General features: G+C 43.8%; 1 protein-coding gene across 1 annotated transcript in view; it reads right to left on the bottom strand.

The window, feature by feature from the left end:
• TSHR (thyroid stimulating hormone receptor) overlaps positions 1 to 22594 on the bottom strand; it is a 384579-nt gene that overhangs the window by 199622 nt on the left and 162363 nt on the right. Inside the window, exon 3 of the mRNA XM_078662049.1 lies at positions 5496 to 5570. Coding sequence (XP_078518175.1) covers positions 5496 to 5570 — 75 coding nt within the window. The remainder of the gene's footprint in view (positions 1 to 5495; positions 5571 to 22594) is intronic.

Below are 22594 nucleotides of genomic sequence, written 5' to 3'. Positions count from 1 at the left end.
ATTTAATAAGCTGTAATTTCCAAATGGGAGTAGGTTTGTGTTTGGTGTCTTTGGAACTGTAATTAAAAATTCTGGTGATGTTGTATTTTAAATTACAATTTTGATAATAACACTTCCACAAAGTTGGCATGTTCCTGCCTTAGCCATTTAGTGCTTGTAGCCTGACTCTGGGTCACATGACTGGGTGTAGCTAACAGTTGGGTTTTGTGTATTCTTTCTAGATAGCCACACAAAATAGAGAGCTTAGGTGTGCCTGGATGGGCCATCACTGGCTGGATGGGATGATGGAACTGGGCCTAGCCCTACTTACACTTGAATTGGCTGTGTCCTGCCTCCTCCCAAAGGACCAAATAACCCCTGTAGTTAGTCTGGAGCCAAGTCAGGGAAGGCAGGATGCCTGGGGACTTCAAAGTGAAATGTCTAGAAGCTTCTCCCCTCCATTTCAAAGGCACAACTGGGTATAAATACTGGACCTAAGATACCAACTCCTCCGTACACTTCTGGACCTGTGGATACTCTGACAGGAAGATGGACTGCTGTGCTGCTGAATGGACTGCCACTCTGACCGATTGTTGCTCTGAAGGACCTGCTGCCTACTGCCCTCTTGCCTGGGTGAGATGGACTTGACCTGCATCTCTTGAACCCAGAACCACAAAGTGACTCCAAGAGCTAGTTGGCTGGCCTCCTGTTCTGAAGCTCGAGGGACACATCAGGTTTCCAACAACCCTACACCTGCACATGAACACTGACATCTGTGAGTGTACCCGGTCAAGTGATGCCACTTCAGTCCTGGACCTTTGGAAGTGGGCCTAAGGTGCTTGTCCGCCTTCTTGGATCCAGCAGAACTAGAGCATCTCCTCTGCTGTGCAGTGCAACTCCGAGCAGTACTGACAGATCGTTGCTGGTACAGGGATCAGAACCATTGCAAAAACCTACATCGTTGACTGTCCTCTCATCGGACCCACCGCTGCACAATGCACCCTTGGAGCAGGGCCTTGCATTTCTTGTCAATTGCAGCATCGAAGACAACGGACTCCGCAACAGAGCCTCGCAGCTCCTGAGAAATAATGCATCACACTGACTGTACGACACATCCTCAATGCTAGACTCCAAAACATAACCCCTCACCGAGAGGATCTTCAACAATTATACAGGACTTTCCACCATAGCTAGGCTGCATCTCGGCAGCGGTGCATCAATTTGGATATGCAGCGCACGTTTGCCACAGATCCTCACAACGCTCCGCAAACCAGGATTTTACATACTATCTGAGTCCCTGTAGCCGGCCACCTTTCCATTGCGGATGGTTTGAACTTCTGACTGTGTCCCGGTTTTGTGGTGACCAGATATCCACAGTTGGTGATTTTTGGCACTATTTTTTATTTAAATCTTTCAAATTGAATATCTCCGGGTCTGCTGATTAGGTAGTTGTCATTTTGGTCTTCTTTTATTTATCAAAAATCACTCTATTTGACTAAACTTTTGTGGGATCCTTACGTGGAGTGTTTTCACTGTGTTAGTTTGGAGTGGTACACAAATACTTTAACATTGCTTCTGAACTAAACCTGACTGTTCTGAGCCAAGATACCGGAGGGTTAAGCACATTTAAGGATTGCTTTTGACTTAACCTTGAGAAGAATTGTGGTTGCTGCCTACAAAAGGGGTTCACCCCCCTCAGCCAGTAGCCCAAGCTATTTAAACAATTATAATCCAATTGAAGTTTGTACTCCTTTTATCGACCTCTGAAGGAACAAGAACGGAGTTGACCTTTTAGGGATTCGAATCTGCAAGATGCAGATCATGCAAAGATCTCAACAATGAGCACACAACTGGTTTATCTCCCTCGCCTGGGTCCCAACAGACTGCCCCACATTTGCAGCTTACTGACTAGTTAGCTGTCAAAGCAAATCAAATTCTAGATGGCTGTGACATATGTGCAGTTTGGAACTCTGAACTGGTCTGAAGGCGGTTTATCCTTGAGTGCATGGGCTTTGTATGGGTGGAATGCTCCACGAATGTAAGAAAGTTAAATCACAGCCCAGATTTTTTAGCAGTAAGCTCTGCGTCTGAGAGTGACTGAGAAACAAGTGGCTCAGAGGTGCTATGTCCCTGTCTTAAAGCTACCTTGGCTACACACTTCTGAGTTTGTGTCTCTACGGTAAATGTTAATCCTCCGTTGCAAAGTACCTACCCATGTCACGCCCCGAGTAACCTTGCCCTTACCATACCCATACACCACTGGCTGCTGAGGGATGTTGGTAGACTGCCAAGGACTATAGCTCGCCTCAAAAGGTTTGAGAGTCTATTCTTTTTCTCTGCTCCTCATTCACGGCAGAGCCACAGGCTGTTATCAGTTCTTGCCCTTCAAGCCAGGGGGCATATAGAGACTATTTCTGAGAGCTCTACTGGTAAGTCTGCCTGGTTAAAGACATATCTACTGTGGGAGCGTAACTGTAAATTTTGCTTCAATCAGCAATTCCTTCCCCTGTGTAGTATTCACTACTGTGTGAGTTTTATTATTAATTATTGTGTGGTCTTCAAATGAAGAGTTCTATTTTTGGAGCTACACTTTGTCTCTACCTATTCTCCAGCTGGTCGATATATGCCTCCTGACCAAGTTTAAGGGAAACGTTCTGGAGGTCAGAAGTTCTGTGACCTTGAGGATGGTTGTATATAATTCAAATGATTGGAATTCCTAATGTCTCAACCTTCCTACTACTTCCAGCAAGACCTCCTGCTTGATCCATTACCTGACCGAGTACTTTCATTATTTCCTCTAACTGGCAAACGTAAAAGTGGTCAAAGGTGATGGTGCTTTGAAGCACTTCAGATACTTAGACTTAGCCCTTCTTCCACTAGAAGAGTTTCCAATAGCACTGGCAATACCTTTTAGCAGTGTGTTACCAAGGAAACTTGAAAGGTATTGTCTTGGGTGGTTCCAACACTTCTGGATAAGATAATTTAAACTCTAGTTACCTACAGCAAATAGATGGTCGGTACATGTCAAACATTTTCTTCAATATTATCATGTGGATTGCAGCTCTATAAGAGCCTTTGTGTAACTAATCAAACCAATCAGGGCTTATTTTGGTCAAATAATAGACAACCCCTCATTCATCTGGCAAGACCACACCCCTTAAAAGGCACTAGTAGTGGATAAAGATTCCATTCCGAGTACAGCTCAGCAAATTACCTTCCTAAAACGATGTGGCCCACTCCATTGAAGGTTCAGTGGATAGCCAGCACTAAATTGAGGTTATCATAACAAACAGCACATGATCTCTCTCTATATCAGGCATTTTAGTCTAGCATTTAAAGACAAAAACATGCAGTACATTCAACACACATGTACGTATTTCCCAATGCTAACAAGCCTCTCTATTACCAGGCAGTTTAGTTCCACGAGATAAGGCTGCGAAAACCCCTGCAACCAATCTTGCTGTACAATAGGGGTTTGCATACCGAGACGTTTAAAGGCATGGCCTAAGTGGGCCCTGGCCCAGGGCCCCTTACCTTTTTTGGAGAACCCCAGATAGAGTCAGCCCTGTTATGTAGAAAGTCTTGCCCTAATGACCTTGAATAATTCTTAAAAAGATTGTTTTAAATATTGTTTGCTTTCATTTATTTTTTAATATGGGTGATGTAGCAGCGTCTGTTACATTTTGCAGAGAAAAGTTTATGTTTTTCAACACCATGCAACATCCTATTAAAAAATAATCTTTTAGATCAAAACAGGGCCTAAAATATGAGAAATCGGAGAGGTCACAAATATTATTTGGAATAATATTAAACACACGTCACTATCCTTGAATATTAGGGGGCTGATTACGATATTGTGCGGTAACTTTCCACCCAACTCCCTCTCGGAATTGGAACCGACCTACTCGCGACCAGCGGTTCCGTCCAACCGATTACGATGCGACCAAACACTATTCGGTCGGAGTCCCATTGACTTCTATGGGAGCCCGTGATCAACCTGACAACACTGTCTACTATGGGGAAATGGAGTGTTTGCGGAAAACCCTGCACCCTGTCACAGCCCCCCCCCCCCATTGTGCCTGCGACAAAGTGTAGGGTTTCCCAGGGGTGTCCCTTGGGTACACCCTTGGCCCCCAACCGGAGGCCTCAGAATGAAGGGGTGCCTGCTAGGGGCCCCCAAAGTCACTTTCCGACAGCCTTTTTTGTGTCGGACAAGCCGACTCGGAAAGGCTGTTGGAAACTGACATCTTAATCGATCATTCTGAAACGCTGTCTGTAGAGCTAAACGATGCGGTTCTGACCGAAACGGATACTCCGAGAGCCAGTCGGAACCGACTCATATAGACCGCGCAATTTACAATCCGACCACGAACATCATAATCGGTCAGGTGTATTGGAATCTGACCGAGTCGGGAGGAAGGGTTCCAAAGCAGTCTAGGAGAATCTGACTGTCGGTCGGATGCTTTGCGCATGACATTGTAATCGGCCCCTAGATGTAAATACATTTGCAATTTGTACCAATGCACCTGCGCACTGTCAGTGACCTGGCCAAAGAGTGCTTGAAAGAGCTGAATTTGGATCATGCGTTCACAGTTGTTCTAAACAGGGCCCCTCAAAATGCTTGCCCAGGGCCCCTGAAATCCTTAAGATGTCCCGGTTTTCATACATTCATATTGAATGCTATTTGCCACCAATTTGATTGTGCTGTTGTTTTGGCTCAGAACAAAGGCTTTTACCAAAACTTTCAACATTTTATCAAACTTGCATCTGCCGAGGTGCTTAGACTAAAAGGAGAACTTTGAACGTGTCTTACATTTCTAGGCTCTTGTTATTCAGTGCTTCAGACAGAAAGACACACCTTCTGCTTGTTAAACACCTTCTCCAAAACATTTTCATTATTTAATTATTTCCTCCTTAACTGCTTTCTTCTCGTAAAGTGGTCTCACTTTGAACAAGTCCTTTGCTCTTGTAATGTACCAGTTGTTTTGATTCACCTCAGCAGCTGAACATTATTTTCTCAAATATTTTGTGCAGTGTTAAACTTGTCTTTTTGCTTCCAGAGAGAAGTGTCAGACTTGTTCAATCCAATCAAACAATTGAATTACTGGACTAGCTAAAGAATATCAGTTTGCCAAATGGATCATGCCATATTTCTTTGGACTCGGAAAAAATAAGATTTACGTCTACTCCAATGACCTGTGGTTCGTCACATGACTTTGTAACCAACACAACATAGCTGATATTTTTAAATTTCTCAAATCTTCCGTATTAGATCTTATCAAGTTGTCTGCATATGTATAAAGTGTATAATACTGAAGAGTTCTAACAGTTCTTAATGTTCTTGAATATAATAGATATTGGCCAGAGTGAGAGAAAGCACTTTACAAAGCATCGCATAAGATGGAGAGATATCCTGTTTCTGCAGCCGACAGCTGGCCAGCCAGACCATATCTAGCCCACCAAAGATTAAATAAACAGAGACATTGGCATGATGAACACACAGCACTTCTACTTACAGGTACTTCAACATGGGGAGATCCTTAAAAGCATTTGGATCGATGTACGTCAAACTCCTTGTATTTCGAATTTCTCTGTAAAATAAAAATAAAAATATGCTCTGACAAACAGGTCAAGAAACCTCTGTTTCGTTGCACGGATCCATTCAGTTATGCTGTAGTACAAATATGTAAGCTTTAAATAGAACAGCTGCAAAGTTGTACTAAATTATATGGACGAAATTACCTTAAGATAAGAAACATATCCATGAGTGAAAGTTTCTGTGTGCTGGTAGCAAACAGTGAAAATATTTCCTGGGCCTGTGTCTTTGAGTTTTATCCTAATTACTTTAGAATAATTTAATTTAGGAGTGTAAAAACGTCTCGAAGATTTGGAACAAGAACAGGGGTGGAGGGCCTTTCACCTATGTGCGGCTAGATCAGGTTTCGCCAATCAGTCAAGAATGCTGTGTCCTAGATCTGGGAGCACTTCACTACAAATCTTTCAATTTCTGGGTGTTTGTTGACCACTTGAATCAGACTTCATTTTTGTTTACGTAAGTAATAAACAAACTAATTTAAAAAGGATGCCCAACTGAAAATTCTGTTAAAAATGTACCATTTACACAGTTTGTCTCCTTTTCTCGAATACACTTTTTAATGGTAGAGTTACTACATTCTTTTCTTTAGTTGATGTGAATTGTTTATTTATACTTTTTCTTAATCTAACATTATATCCATCATAAAGTTACACAGAGATTGCTGACACAAATATTCCCATCACATTTTGTGTGTTTGATGTACATCCCTAAGTGGCCAAGGGTATGCCCAGACGTGGGTTTGTGCTCGCTGTGCAGCTAGTACTAAGCTGCTCCTCACTGAAGACCCCTAATCAGCGCAAAAACAACCGGCTTTGGTCCCTTGTGTTCCAGTTCAGTAGTGCAACTGGCCTGGTAGTTTGGGCTGGATTGTTCCAATTGGAGCAGGATCAAGACTGATTTGCATATGGCTTGGTCGAAACTGAGGTCGCATGGTGGACAAAGGAACAATGGGTTGAAATTCTACTCTGCCGATTGCCAGTGGTTACACAAATTGCAAACATTCCTCCTACCACCTTTTGTGGGTTTGAAGCGTGTTCAAATCAACTGTAGGCAGCTGAGTTTATGGCAGCAAGAACACATTTTGCTCTCACCTTGTGATTCTACAGAGGACCTAAAACATTTTCATAGGAAAAAAAGATTGTCTCCTTGATGTCATTAACCTTTGTATTACAATTCAATGAAAATTAAATACATCATTTCATTAACAAAAGAATTATGGCAAACAGAATAAGAACTAAAGTGTAACCAAATATATTACATTTTAAATGCATTCCAAAAAGCGCTAAAAGCTTGGTATATTGTAGATTTGATAGCAGTAGGAGTTGATAATGCCTATTCTTGCTTTGAGCCATTGAAGGTCGCCTTGGCTGCTACTCCTTGAAATATGGTACAAAAGGGGGTGGTGATGGACGGAGCATCTGAACCAATCAAACACTCACACCCAGTCAAAAGATCTGGGTTTAATCCATCACCGTTCTTTAGCCCACTCTGCCACCCCAGTTCGCTTTTGGCCGCCATAAGTGTGGCAGGGTATGCTCAGACGTGAGTCCCTTGCTCACTTTGCCACTGGATTCAAGCAAGCCGGGCTGAAGACGGCTGGAATGCCAGAAACCGGTCCTCGGAAGCTTGTTTCCGGTCCAGGGAAGACATGGCTTGGCAGTTCGGGCTGGACTGTTCCCATGAGGCACAGGGTCAGACTGATTTGCATATAGCCATGTCTGAACTGGGGTGGCAGAGTGGGCTAAAGAACGGTGATGGATTAAACCCAGATCTTTTGACTGGGTGTGAGTGTTTGATTGATTCAGATGCTCCGTCCATCACCACCCCCTTTTGTACCACTCCTTGAAATATGACATACTTGCACAGTCCGGGTTACATGCAGAGAACAGAAACCCTCAATAAAAGGCTGCAGCGGGAGGTGAATGTACTGTGTAGATAACTGAGATTGCCAGCTTTCTATTGCTGAAACTAAAAAAAACATCAATTAAAGCTGCATGAGTAATTAAAGGGCTTCTGTAAGTCATCCAACCCCATTTGTGAGAGCCATAGCTTCAATACATTGGGATTGCAGGAAATTAAGCTACAATAGAAATGTGTAACTCTGACAGACTCCAAAACTTTTTCTAGCACCTCACATGTAAAGACCAACATCTTTATATTTCACAAACCTTCTTGCAACAGTGGGACAATACACTGTACATGTTTATATACCTCTGGCCCATTAATGGTCACCCTGCTTGCTCCGATCCTGCTGCCACGAGGACTGAAATTACCTCAATACCTAAAAGTGTGTGATAATTTATTAGTGCTGTACTCTGACTTGCCAGGAGGTGTCTCTGCTGCAAGGGTGTCTGTCATCTCCCTTCTGTATCAATGAGAGACAGCATAATGGCATGCCCTCACCTGAAACCATGATCGTGATAATATCCACAATTTTTTCCTACCATTATTTCGGAGCTAGTAATTCGGGTTTACAATAATTTCAGATGCAAGGAAGTCAAACAGAAAAATATATAGATAGGGAGTTTTTTAATCTATATATATGTGTGTGCTTACATATCTATATACATACATAGTCAATAGAAAAAAGTAAAGGTTCAAGTGGCATTATGGTTAGGTGAATATGTCAGATCCAACATAACGTTTTGAAACAAAAAACAGAGGAATTCACCATTTATAGTTAGCAGAGTTAACTATAACTTGCGCCCCAACCATGCACTGCTTATGACCTTACATATTACATCACTCATGACATATTCTATGACACCATTTATGACATCGCTGATGACATCTCAAATGGCATCACTGATGACATCACTTATGATATCACCTAAGCTTCTTTTGCACACATTGCTCTAAAAACTAGTATAGCATTAAAGGCCTGAAAGTAAGTACAAAATTACTATATAAATATGAAACATTGTTAATGCCATCACAGATACAACTTCCTTTGGTGTAGCAAGCATGGGTTAGGTGCAACATTGACCTTATACCATACACTTCATAGGAAGATTAGTTCATATTAACAATCAACCACAGAAATATGGGAAACCCTTGTTGCACCCGGTGTTCAACCTGTATGGAACTGTTCATCGAAACGCAAGTTCCTCAAGATACTCAACGCCTGCTCCAAAATGAATGACCAACTACGGACAGCTTTTATCTGTATCAAACACCTCAAAGGCACCGAACCTACATTGAGAAATGAAGTTGATATGAGTAGAAAAGTGGGTAATGAAAGCAGTATTTAATCTATACAGAGATTTTACTCTGTACAACACTGTTTGCAGACGGTGAAACTCTCATGAGAAATACACCACAGCGTATTAAAAAGTATCTACTAAGAACAGTCCAGGGGCTGCTCCTCTGCTAAGGCGGAGGAGCGTCCCCCCACTGAACAAAAAGGAAAAATAAAATGACAATAACTATTATTATTATCATTTTAGTTTTCCTATTTCAGTCAGCGGCTCCCAGGGCGGGGCAGGGCTGGCAAGAAGCAGGGAGAGGAGTGGTTTACACTCCCTAAGTGCGCAGGACTGCCTGGCTGGCCCAACAGTCCTGCACATTTTGCATCTTCCCCACCAGGCTGCATTACAGAGCATGGTGAGGAACAAGCAAAGCCTCCCATTCCCCGTCGGGGCATCCAAAAACAGCGCTCAGACCAAATCACAAAATTGGATTGCAACGTTGTTATTGGCTCAGGGATGCTTGGGCGCCGGGTGCTTCCCCTGCCGGGACTGCAGGAAGAAGGAAGATGGTGGAGGACAGGGGCGAGGCGGTGTTACAGGTAAGTGCTTTTATTTTCGTCTTTTTTTGTTGTCGATCCCCCTCTCCCTCCACCCGCCCACCACCCTGGTCCGGTAGCAGCCGCTACTGGAACAGTCTACCCTATCTGCAATACTTGTCAAAAAAGTCACAATTCACTTAAAATAACCAAAGTCTGAAGGTGCTAAATACTACACTACCTGCAGCCTTCATACTGTAGTGAAAACTTTACTAACAGCCCATCTTCTAAAACAAAAGAAGCACATGTACATAGGTTAGAACCTGGTGCAACACTATGTTATGTAGAAATTGCCATGATGAGACGATTTTGCCTAATAACTCCAGGCTGCTTACAATACTTATTATCTACTACGTAAAAACTTTGCCCTGTTGAAAACTTTTTCTGCAGTACCAAAAAACATGTGCGGAACATACTGGAATGTGCACAGGCATAATATCAAGTTTTTTATTTCGACCTACATAATTATCCAGTTTTAAATATCGTGGGGACAGAATATCGACATCAAGAATATTGGTGACCAGAATATCGACCTGAAGGTAAGAAATATTGTTTTTGTTAATATCGAAGTTAGTAATATTGATAGCGAAAATATCGATGTTAATAATATCGATGTTTATGTTAGTTTTATGTATTTTAGTATGTATTTTATATGTATGTGTTTCACATGTTTTTTTTATGTTTAGTATTTTTTTAAATATATGTATTAAATGTTTAGAAGTTAGTCATTTTTTTTAAAGTACCTTTTGCGTTTTAGTGGGTTTATAGGGGACTATGGAGTGAAGTAATTTATTTATAGTAAATTAAATCATAATTTTTAGAAAGTAATAATTATCTTTAATTACATTTTGCATTTTAGTTCTGTAGTGGGTTGTGGGTTTATAGGGGAATAAGGCGGGGAGTAATTTAATTGTAATTAAGTAATGATTACTTTTTATTTATTGGGGCTTTTTTGTTAATTAATTATTAATTGGTAATTATTTTTTATTAAGTGATTAATTGATAATTATATTCTGTTAATTTTTTATTGGAGCCAGTTGTGGGTTTATAGGGGACTAGGGTGGGAAGTTAATTAATGATAATAAATTATTTAACAATTTTAATTTTTTGGTATTGATAATTTATTGTTTATTAAATGTTAATTGTTAATTAATTGATAAATATATTTAAATATATTTATAAATGTAGTTTAGGAGTGGGTTGTGTTTTTATAGGGGGATAGGGTGGAAAGGAGTTTATTATAATTAAGTAATTATTAAATAATATTTATTGGTATTGATAATTAATTTATTGTTAATTAATTATTAATTGGTAATACATTTGTATTAATTATAATTGATTGTATTGATAATTAGGGTCCGATTCCGATTCGGGAAAAACCGCTCCGAATAGCCGTTCGGAGCATTTTTCCCATACGAAGCGAACCCTGCAACGTCCCCCGTGCGTACGACGAAGTACGATTCGTACCAGGAGCCGTACTCCGTACAAGTCGCTCAGAGACCGTACGAATCAAATCCCCATCCGAATTTCCCTCGGAACCTGCTGTACGCGACATCTGTACAGTTCGCGGCTGGTTTTTACGACCCAGCAAGTACGATACGTGTCGGGTACGACCCTTTTTCTACAGGAGCTGAAAACAGCTGTAAAAGCAGAGTTCGCGACAAAACAGGTATGGAACGCCCCCCCCCGGGTATGGTGCATACCCCCCATGATCGCAGGGGTACGCACCGTACCCCATGATCGCAGGGGTACGCACCGTACCCCATGATCGCAGGGGTACGCACCGTACCCCATGTACGCTGGGTGTACGCGCGGTACGCACCGTACCCCATGATCGCAGGGGTACGCACCGTACCCCATGTACGCTGGGTGTACGCGCCGTACCCCATGTACGCTGGGTGTACGCACCGTAACCCATGTGCGCTGGGTGTACGCACCGTACACCCTGCGATCATGGGGTGTACGGACCGTATGGTGTGTATGTGTTTGTGTGCTTTTCCATACGACTCGCCCTTACCTGATGTGTACGAGTCGTACGGCATGTGTACGAGTCATACGGTTCACGGTTTCAGCCTTGCAATACGTACGGATCGGGACGATTCGGATGGATTCACGGAATAAGGATCGTACTACGCGACTCGGACGGACGGGTACGATTCATACGGAGAGGGCTCCGGATACAAATCGTACGGACGTTTTTTTTTCCGAATCGGAATCGACCCCTTAATGTATGGGAAGTAATTTATTGTTATTAAAGTAATTATTCATTTTATTTTATATGTATTTATAAATCATTTATTGTTAAATAATTATTAATTAAGCATTTAATTAAAAACATAATTAATTGATAAGTATGTTATTTTTAACCCCTACGCTATTTAACACTTTCCCTCCTCTTGCACTCTATGGTGTGGGAATAGTAAATGTTACCCCTACGCTATCCAACAATTTCCCTACTGTTGCACTCTCAGGAGTTGGAATAGCAATTGTAACCCCTATGCTATCCAACACTTTCCCTACTGTAGCACTCACTGGAGTGGGAATAGTATGTTTAACCCCTATGCTTTCCAACACTTTCCCTACTGTTGTAATAATTGGAGTGGGAATAAACATTTTAACCTCTTCGCTATCCAAAAATTTCCCTACTGTGGCACTCACTGGAGTGGAAATAGTAATTTTAAACCCCTAAGCTATCCAACATTTTCCCTACTGTCCCACTCACTGGAGTGGGAGTAGTAAATTCTATCCCTATACTATCCAAAACTTTCCCTACTGTTGCATTCTCTGAAGTGGGAATAGTAATTTTTATCCCTACGCTATCAAACGCTTTCCCTACTGTTGCACTCCCTGGAGTTGGAATAGTCATTTCTACCCTTACGCTATCCAACACTTTCCCTACTGTTGCAGTCTCTGGAGTTGGAATAGTTATTTTAAACCCCTACGCTATCCAACACTTTCCGTACTGTTGCTGTCTCTGGAGTGGGAATAGTAATTTTAGCCCCTACGCTATCCAACATTTTCCCTACTGTTGCACTCACTGGAGTGGGAATAGTTATTTTTACCCCTACGCTATCCCACACTTTCCCTACTGTTGCACTCTCTGGAGTTGGAATAGCAATTATAACCCCTATGCTATCCAATACTTTCCCTACTGTTGCACTCACTGGAGTTGGGATAGTCATTTTTACCCCATGCTATCCAACACTTTCCCTACTGTTGCACTCACTGGACTGGGAATAGTAATTTTAACCCCTATGCTATCCAACACTGTCCCTGCTCTTGCAATAATTGGAGTGGGAATAGTAATTTTAACCTCTTCACTATCTAATACTTTCCCTACTGTTGCCGTTTCTGGAGTGGGAATAGTAATTTTAGCCATATGCTATCCAACATTTTCCCTACTGTTGCACTCACTGGAGTGGGAATAGTAATTTTAACCCTATACTATCCAAACCCTCCCCTCCTGTTGCACTCACTGGAGAGGGGGTAGTAATTTTAACCCTTTCGCTATCCAACACTTTCCCTACTGTTGCATTCTCTGGAGTGGGAATAGTAATTTTTACCGCTACGCTATCAAACGCTTTCCCTACTGTTGCACTCTCTAGAGTTGGAAAAGTAATTTGTACCCTTACGCTATCCAACACTTTCCCTACTGTTGCACTCTCTGGAGGTGGAATAGTAATTTTTACCTCTATGCTATCAAACACTTTCCCTACTGTTGCACTCACTGGAGTGGGAATAGTAATTTTTACCCCTACGCTATCCAACACATTCCCTACTGTTGCCTTCTCTGGAGTTGGAATAGTAATTTTCACCTCTATACTATCCAAAACTTTCCCTACTGTTGCACTCACTGGAGTGGGGATAGTAATTTTAACCCTTTCGCTATCCAACACTTTCCCTACTGTTGTGGGAATCGTAATTTTTACCCCTACGCTATCAACCGCTTTCCCTACTGTTGCACTCTCTGGAGTTGGAATAGTAATTTTTACCCTTACGCTATCCAACACTTTCCCTACTGTTGCAGTCTCTGGAGTGGGAATAGTACTTTTTACCTCTTCGCTATCAAACACTTTCCCTACTGTTGCACTCACTGGAGTGGGAATAGTAATTTTTACCCCTACGCTATCCAACACATTCCCTACTGTTGCCCTCACTGGAGTTGGAATAGTTATGTTTACCCCTATGCTACCCCATACTCACTGGAGTGGGAGTAGTAACTCTCTCTCTAGTTGCACTCTCTGGAGTTGGAATAGTAATTTTATTCCCTCCGCTATCTAATATTTTTCTGTATTCTTTTAGTTAATGTTGTGTATAATTTATTTTTAAATGTTTAAAAACATTGTAGTCTTTTCGATTCTTATATAATTGTTTTATCTTTTTGTTTGCATATTATTTTTGTATGTTTATATATGTATTTATAATTTAATTAATGTTTTTAACAATGTATACGTTATTAAAATAATTATTTACGAATATTATTAAGTAAGTATGTATATTATATTTTATATGTATATGTTTAATTTATTTTAACATTATGGGGCCAATTCCGATTTGGTAAAATCACTTTACAAATAGCCGTACGGAGCATATTTCCCCTACATATCGTACCCGTAAACGTCCCCGTATGTACGATGATGTACGATTCGGACCCAAAGCAGATCTCTGTATGAATCGTGCGAAAGACCATACGACTTAAAAATACGTACGAATCGTACTCAGAACACGCAGTACGCGACGTCCGTACCGATCGAAGCAGCATTTTCCGACCCAGCAAGTACGATTCGTCTCGTCACCACTCCGTACGACTCTTTTTCTACGGGAGCTCAAAACATTTAGAAAAGCAGATTTCGACTCGAACCACGTACGAAACGGACCCTCCTGGTATGCGTGTACACCCCATGACTGCAGGGGTACGGTGCGTACACACCCCATGATTGCAGGGGTACAGTGCGTACACACGCCATGCATTATTGGGGTATGGTGCATACACATGCCATGCATTATTGAGGTACGGTGCGTACACATGCCATGCATTATTGGAGTACGGTGCGTACACACCCCATGATTGCAGGTGTACGGTGCGTATGTGATTGTGTGGCTCTCCGTACGAATTGCTCATTCGCGAGGTTTTCCGTAAGAATCGCATTCTCATTCCCCTGTCCGGATCATACTGTTGGGTCGTACAGCATGTTTACGATTCGTACAGTTCACCATGAGGGTCCGTGTCGTACGGATTTTTCCTTGCTTTTCGTATGGTTCGCAACGATTCGGTCGTATATTTTTCAAACGAATCGTACTACGCGATTCGGACGGAATTGTATGAATCGTAGAGAAAGGGCTACGGATTCGATTCGGTCGTATGGATTGGTTTGCCGAATCGGAATCGAACCCTATATGTATTAGTTATGATTTTTAAACATTTTAAACTATATTTAACTATGTTTCTTTTAATTATACGATATTTTACACATCAATATTTTTGTGGGTGATGTTTTTGTACTTACCATGATGTAGATAGGATGTTGATATTCTTGACTTCGATATTTTTGTCACAATATTTTTTTACCTCAATATTGTGGTACTCGATATTTTGTCAATGTTTCATACTGGAAATAAGCCATCAAATGTAATCTGCACACAGAGTTAATCTTCAATGCAAATGTTTAGTTCGTGCTCAATACCTCTACACACCTATGATGCATTAGAAGCGCATGCATTTTGTAAACACTCAAACCCATTAGCCGGACACATGCTGTCAAGAATTAGGTGGAAAAGTAATATGGTAGCTGCCCGCCGCTATATAAACTATAAAACAAACTGACAAACTAACACCCTCACTGGATGATGACATCAGTGATGTATGAATTTAATTTGAATTTAAAAGCATTTGTTCAGCGCACTTCTACCTAGCGGTTTCATGGCGCTATTGCGATAACAGAGGATGAGAGCGAAGGGGGGGAGTTTAAACAGAATAGGCTTTAATGAAAAGAAAAGTTTTAAGGTCCCTCCGGAACTGGGTATAGGAGGGCACAGTGCGGAGGGCAACAGGGAGGGAGTTCCAAAAGGTAGGGGCCAAAACAGCGAACCTCGCGCCGCCAGCTCTCAGTTTCTTAAATCGGGGGATGGCTAGGAGGGCCGCGTGGGAAGAGCGGAGCTCTCTGCCGGGGAGATAAGGAGTGACAGCGGAACAAAGAAATTTAGGGGCAGTCCCGGCTCTTGCCTGAAAAGTAAGGCAGCCGAGCTTAAAGAGAGCACGCTCCCGCACCGGCAGCCAGTGCAGCGCCTTTAGTAGTGGACTGGCCCGATGGTATTTGGGGAGGCCATGAATCAGGCGCGCAGCCTGGTTCATTACCAGCTGCAAGCGGTGGATTGCGTAAGCGGGAGCCCCGTTATAGACTACGTTGCCGTAATCAATACGGGACAATACCAAGGCTAGCACGATGATTTTCAAGGCGGGGAGAGAAAAGAAACGGGAAACCTTCCTAATTGTTCTCAAAGAAAAAAAACAAGAGGAGACGACTGAGCTAACGTGTGAGTGAACAGAAAGTTGTGAATCCAGAAAAAACCCAAGGGTTTTAACTTTAGGCACAGGGGAAGGAGGGACACCGAGTGAGGGGGGCCAGAAGGAAGGGGACCATGGACTGCAACCACCTCCAGTCAAGACCAGCTCGGTTTTGTCTGGATTAAGTTTGAGGTGATTGCAGTTCATCCAGTCCTGGATGAGTCTCATCACTGACTGGACGTTCTCGGCAGATGAAGGGGAGTTGGAGAGGTTAAAAATTAGTTGGAGGTCATCGGCGTAATTGAACACCGTGACCTCCAGCTGCTGTAACATAAAAATGAGGGGGAAGATGTACAAATTAAATAAAAGGGGGGAGAGTGACGAGCCTTGGGGGACCCCACACTCAACCCTACGAGAGGCCGCGGAGAAGCCGGTAAGATGGACCGCCTGGGTTCTCCCGGCTAAAAATGACTCAAGCCACGAGAAGGCCAAGCCCTCAATGCCCGCCGCCCTGACACGGCAGAGAAGAATGGAATGATCCACCGTGTCAAAAGCGGCGGATAGATCTAAAAGTATCAGGGCTTGAGGGATCTTGATGTCAATGCCTTCCCGTAGCCTGTCCATCACCGAGATCACCACTTTCTCCGTAGAGTGCAGGGGTCTGAACCCGGCTTGATGGGAGGAGAGGCAGTCATTGGCTTCTACGTGAGCACTCAGAGAGGTCGTAACATGAGTCTCAAGGACTTTTGCTAGGTAGGGTAGAAGGGAGATGGGGCGGTAATTGGCAGGGGAGGTTGGGTCAGCACCCGATTTTTTTATAATTGGGACAACCACTGCTGATTTGTGAAAACTGGGAACAGAGCCCAGTGTAAGTGAGTCGTTGAGGAGGGTCAGAGCCGGTGTGGGACACGCTACATAAATTTCCCTAAGGATGTAAGCTGGGGCGAAGTCCAAAGGGGAGCCAGACTTGACTCGGACCAGCAGCGGAAGAAGAGACTCGGTGGTTAACAGAGGGAAGGTAGTCAATTTAGGACCCATGTAGGGAGGGGAAGGGTTGACAAATGTGGGGGAGGAAGGTGGGATGTTGAGTTTGATTTTAACGACCTTGTCAATAAAAAACTCATTGAGTGAGTTACAGAGGGACTGGGATGGAGGGATGGTAGGCGCAGTTCTGCCAGATGAAGCCAGTTCGTGAATCGTAGCAAATATCTCCTTGGGTTGAGACTCTGCTGCCATCACCCTGTTCGTATAGAACTCAGTTTTAGCTACAAGGATACCCTTTTTGTAAACTTGTAACACGGACAAGTAGGCTGTCTTCTGCTCAGGGCTATAAGATCTTCGCCAGACTCGCTCAGCCCTCCGTGCGGCCAACTTCAGTTTTTTTAGTTCCGGGGTGAACCAGCGGTTGGCGGCATGGGCTCGTTTGACCGTAAGACGTTTTAAAGGGGCAAATTCGTCACCTGCCACGGTCAGCCAGTTGTCGATGGCGGCCAGTTGCGAGGCGGCTGTGAGGCCCGATAACTCTGGACTGGTGTTCGCCAAAGTCGAGCAGAGAGAGGGCATGTTGGCTTTGCCCCATTTCCTAACCCAGGTGTTTTTGGGGAGTTGGGGCTTAGTTATCGGGGCTAGGGCAAGAGAGAAGGTGATGATAAAATGATCTGACCAAGGGCAGGGAACTATTGTGGGGGATGTTGACGGAATGTTTAGTACCCAGATTTGATCTAACGTGTGGCCGTGGGTATGTGTCGGGCCATGAACTATTGGTATAAAATTAAGGCTAAGCATGAGGTTGGTGAAATCCCTGGACTGAGGGCTCTCAGCAGGGTCATCCGGCCAAAAATTGAGATCTCCCAAAACTAGTACGGAGGAGTTATTGATCACCAGTGTGGCTAGGAGGGACTGAATGTCGGAAAGAAAAGAGGGGGTAGACTGAGGGGGACGATAAATTAAAGCAAAAGTGAAAGGAACCAGGTGCGAGGTCGAACGAGCTAACAGATAGTCCACGTCAGGAATTGGGGGGGAAGGGAGAAGCTGGAAGTTGAAAGTTGCTCGAGCTATTAGAGCCACTCCACCGCCTCGCCTGCCCTCAGGGCGATCCGCTCGGATAGCCGAATAAGTAGATGGTAGGGCAGCTAGCAGGTTGGGGAGGGAATCATCCTTGAACCAGGTTTCTGTCAAAAAAAAAAGGTCTGGTGCGTGGGAGTCAATATAATCAAAAAGCTCGTACTGGTGGGTGACCGCAGAGCGAGTATTTAGAAGTGTAACAGAAGTGCTAGGTGCAGAGAAAGGGGGGACAAGGGGCGAAGTAAGTACAGGAGGAGTAGTGGTGGGGGGTAGGACTAAGGAGGTTACCGTCGAGGGAGGCAGCCGGGGTGGAAGGGTAAGCAGATCGAGCTGCTTCAAACGACCGATGGTATGGCCGCCGATGGTCCCGGGGGCCCAGAGGGAGTAGAGCTGGGAGGACGAGTATGTGTGGGGGCGGGCAGCGTCCGGGGCCCCTAGCCCCGACCGGCCGCGGACGGGCGCAGACGGGCTTAACTCTGGCGCGACTCCGGCGCGAAGCCGGCGCGCCCGCTGCGCTCGTCCGCTGCGCTGACGCATGTAGGGCGTTAAGTAGGCGGATGCGAGGTGGTGGGCGGGGTCAACAGGGCGGGTTGGGAGGTGGGTTAAAAACACAAGGCAGCCGCTCGTAATCAGCGGGATGAAAGCCAGGGGACTGCTTGCCTTCAGCAGTAGCCAGGAATAAAGTAAGGTTATTTTAAAAATGAGTGCGCTCGCAGCCTCGCGCTAGCCCTCTGCCACCGGGCTTGATCGCAACACTGAGGCGAAAAAGAAGAACGCCTAAATAGGCGGATGCGAGGTGGTGGGCGGGGTCAACAGGGCGGGTTGGGAGGTGGGTTAAAAACACAAGGCAGCCGCTCGTAATCAGCGGGATGAAAGCCAGGGGACTGCTTGCCTTCAGCAGTAGCCAGGAATAAAGTAAGGTTATTTTAAAAATGAGTGCGCTCGCAGCCTCGCGCTAGCCCTCTGCCACCGGGCTTGATCGCAACACTGAGGCGAAAAAGAAGAACGCCTAAATAGGCGGATGCGAGGTGGTGGGCGGGGTCAACAGGGCGGGTTGGGAGGTGGGTTAAAAACACAAGGCAGCCGCTCGTAATCAGCGGGATGAAAGCCAGGGGACTGCTTGCCTTCAGCAGTAGCCAGGAATAAAGTAAGGTTATTTTAAAAATGAGTGCGCTCGCAGCCTCGCGCTAGCCCTCTGCCACCGGGCTTGATCGCAACACTGAGGCGAAAAAGAAGAACGCCTAAATAGGCGGATGCGAGGTGGTGGGCGGGGTCAACAGCGTAATACCATCAGTTATGTCATTTAAGAGGTCATCAGTGAAAGAACATTTCATGAGTGATGTCATATGTGAGGTCATAAGCAGTGCATGAAGGGGGTGCAAGTTATAGTTAGCTCTGCTAATTATAACTGGTGATTTTTTTTTTTTTTTTGTTCAAAGCATAAATGTTGTAACTGACATATTCACCTAACTACAACATTATTTACAACTTTTTTCAGTGAATTGCTAAGGTTTTTTATAAACAAAAAAAGATCTTTTCATCACACCTAACTATAACATTACTTTAACTTTTGGTTTTATTTCAGTGAATGCTAAGGTGCTTGGTGGCAACTGGTCCCCGGTGGGTCCCTGTGGAACCCCATTATAAATTTGAAAGCCCCGGGGAGGTGGTGGTCCCCATGGCACAGGGGTCCAGGAGTCCCCCTATTTAGTTTTGAAATGTGGCCCTGGGGAGGTGATGGTCCCTGGGGTAGTAGGAGAGGCCCCCCATTTATTAATGCATTAGGTGGTGGTTCCCGGGGCACGGGGGTCTAAGAGGCCCCGTATTTTTAAATAAATAAGCCCTGGGGTGCTGGTGGCCCCCGGTGCATTAATGAGCCCCAGTAGGATAGGCCTGCATGCCCCCTCCTATATTATCAAAATCCCCCCAGCCCACCCAACAATTGAATTCCTAGATGTGGTTGTGGAGGTTCAAGAGGGCAAATTGGAGAGTGGGCTGTTCCGTAAGATAACAGCAGGGAACAGCCTTCTGCATGCAGAGAGTTGCCACCCATGGAATCTGATTCACAGCATACCTTATGGTGAGCTTTCACGAGCGAAAAGAAATTGTAGCTCAGAATCAGATTTCGAACTTGAAATGTCAAATGTGAAAGAAAGATTTTTGGAAAGAGGGTACTCAAATAAGATTATAAGACAAGCTTGTATGAAGGTTAAAACAATTTTGAGGGAAGGCCTATTAAATCCAAAATCTACCACACAAGGGGAAGAGGAACCTATTAGGTTTATCACTGCTTACTCTGATCAGTCATGGCAAGTTAGAAAGTGTTAAAAAAAGTATTGGCATGTCTTGAATATTGATCCAATTTTGAGGAAATCAGTGGGCAGTCAACCAAAAATAACATTCAGAAAATGCACAGCTTAAAAAGATATTCTTTGCAGTAGCACTTTAAAAGAAAAAAAAAACAAGAGCAATCAAAGGATTTTTTATATGTAACTCATATAAAGCGTGCAAAAACAGTGTAAACCGGAAGGAGTTTACTTTGTCCAAAAATCATAAACCTTATGTCATTAAGAAACACTTAACGTGTAAATCAAACTATAGAGTTTAAGCACTGTGTTGTCCTTGCCTATTAGTATATATTGGGAGTACCATTCATCAAGTGAAAAAAAGAGTCTTGGAACCCACCAGGGCAATTATCAATGAGGATAAGCAATATCCGATTGCAAGGCATTTTAAAGAACTACATGGTAAAAACATTAATGTTCTACAGTTTTGTGCCGTCGGCAATTCCAATTACAAAATCATCAGAGAGGGGCGCGAATAGAACAAGAGAGTTGAGGCAATAGGGTCCAAAATGATTATTAAATATGATACATTTGCCAAGATTATGAAAACTAGGGTGCATGGTGTTGCATCAACTCTGTGTCTAAGAACTAAAGAAATGAGATGTATAAAGGTAGTGATATTAAATGCTTTGTGTTAACAAAGTTAAGACGCAAAGGGTTACTTTAGTTTTGACCCAGCACTGTGTAATAAGAGAGGGTAATTCAAAATCTATTCAAGGATTTTGAAGTTTCGGCATATGATAACTCATCCTAGCAAGCATAGCACAGCAGAACAGCAAAACACAGCAAAGCACATCATAACACAATTTAACGAAGCCCAACAAAATAACATACCACTACCCAGTATAGCACCATGTGACATAAAATAACATAGGTTAATGTGACACGTCACAACACATTAACATCACAAATGACTCAGCATAGCATAACAGAGCATGGTATAATCTAAGTAACTTAACATAGCACAGCATAGCATAGCTTAAAGCAGCATAAAAAATGTCACATAATATACCACCTCAACATACCGCACAACTCAACAGAACACAACCCAACATAAGAGAAGGCGGCCCCAGATTCATCTTACATTTCCTGATGTTTTAACCACGAGTAACTGTGAGGCCAAAATGCAGGAAAACATCTTGCGTTTGGCCGGCCCTAGAAGTCAGACAGTGTCCACTATGGGACATCAGTGTTGAAACAGTACACATCACTGTGGATGTTGGTTATAGAGGATAGCATGTTTACAGCGAGCGGGGCAGCAGCAGTGGCTTTTAAAGGGAGTTTAGGAAGAGTTGGAGTATCACCATATGGCATGTGTGTGTTAACAAATAATAAAATAACAGCGTCAACATTAAGCGGACACTCATACCAAGACCAACAACAAGATCTGAACGTAAATAACCATAGAAATGTATGAATCCAATATATTTAATGCCACCATTTTGTCCCCAAACATTAGCTTTCCAGTTTATACAAATACACATACTTTGCTATCAGAACCAGCAGAGAATTACCAGAGACAGCAGGGACCACCTTGCGGCATCAGTGGAAGAGTGTTGAGACAGCAGGAAGCACTGTGAGGCTCTAAGGAAAGGACCTGAGAAAGCAGGAACCACCCTGAGAATCTATGGGAAGGGACCTGAGGCTGCAGAACCCACCCTGAGACTACCCGGGAAGAGACCTAAGACAGAACAGATACACCTGGCTCTGGACATGAAGAGATCTGCGACAGCATGCACCATCCTGGGAGTAGGCAATAAGGGAAGAGACCGGAGACAGCAGGAACCACCCTGAGAGTACGCAATAAGGGAAAAGACCTGAGACAGCAGAGATAAACCTGGAGCTGGACATCAAGAAGTCCAAGACAACCCTTGAGATGTAAATTAGAGATCTGACACAGCAGAACCGACATTTGGGCTGTTGAAGAGGAGGTGCAAGGTGAGATGTAAGACGGCAGAACCATCCCTCGGGGTTTAGGGTGGGGGGCACGATATGGACTCAGAGACAGTCTTGAGAGAGCAAAACAAGAGGCCTGAGACATCAGAGCCAACCCTTGAGTTTTATAGGTGGAGGCCTTGGACCTAGAGACATCCATGAGACAGCACAGGAGGGGGCCAGAAACATCAGAGCCAACCCGTGGGCGTTACAGGGGAGACCTGAGACATCAGAGCCAACCCTCTGGTTTAACAGGGGTAGGTTTGGACTCAAGGACATTCGTGATATGGTACAAGAAGAGGCCTGAGACATCACAGCCAACGTTTGAGCTTTATAGGTGGAGTCCTTGGACCCAGAAACATCCCTGAGACAGCACAGGAGGAGGC

Source organism: Lissotriton helveticus, chromosome 9 (assembly GCF_964261635.1).
Source record: "Lissotriton helveticus chromosome 9, aLisHel1.1, whole genome shotgun sequence".
Lineage (NCBI taxonomy): Eukaryota > Metazoa > Chordata > Amphibia > Caudata > Salamandridae > Lissotriton > Lissotriton helveticus.
The sequence above is the reverse complement of the archived record's forward strand: the minus strand, read 5'-3'. Positions and strand labels throughout refer to the sequence as shown.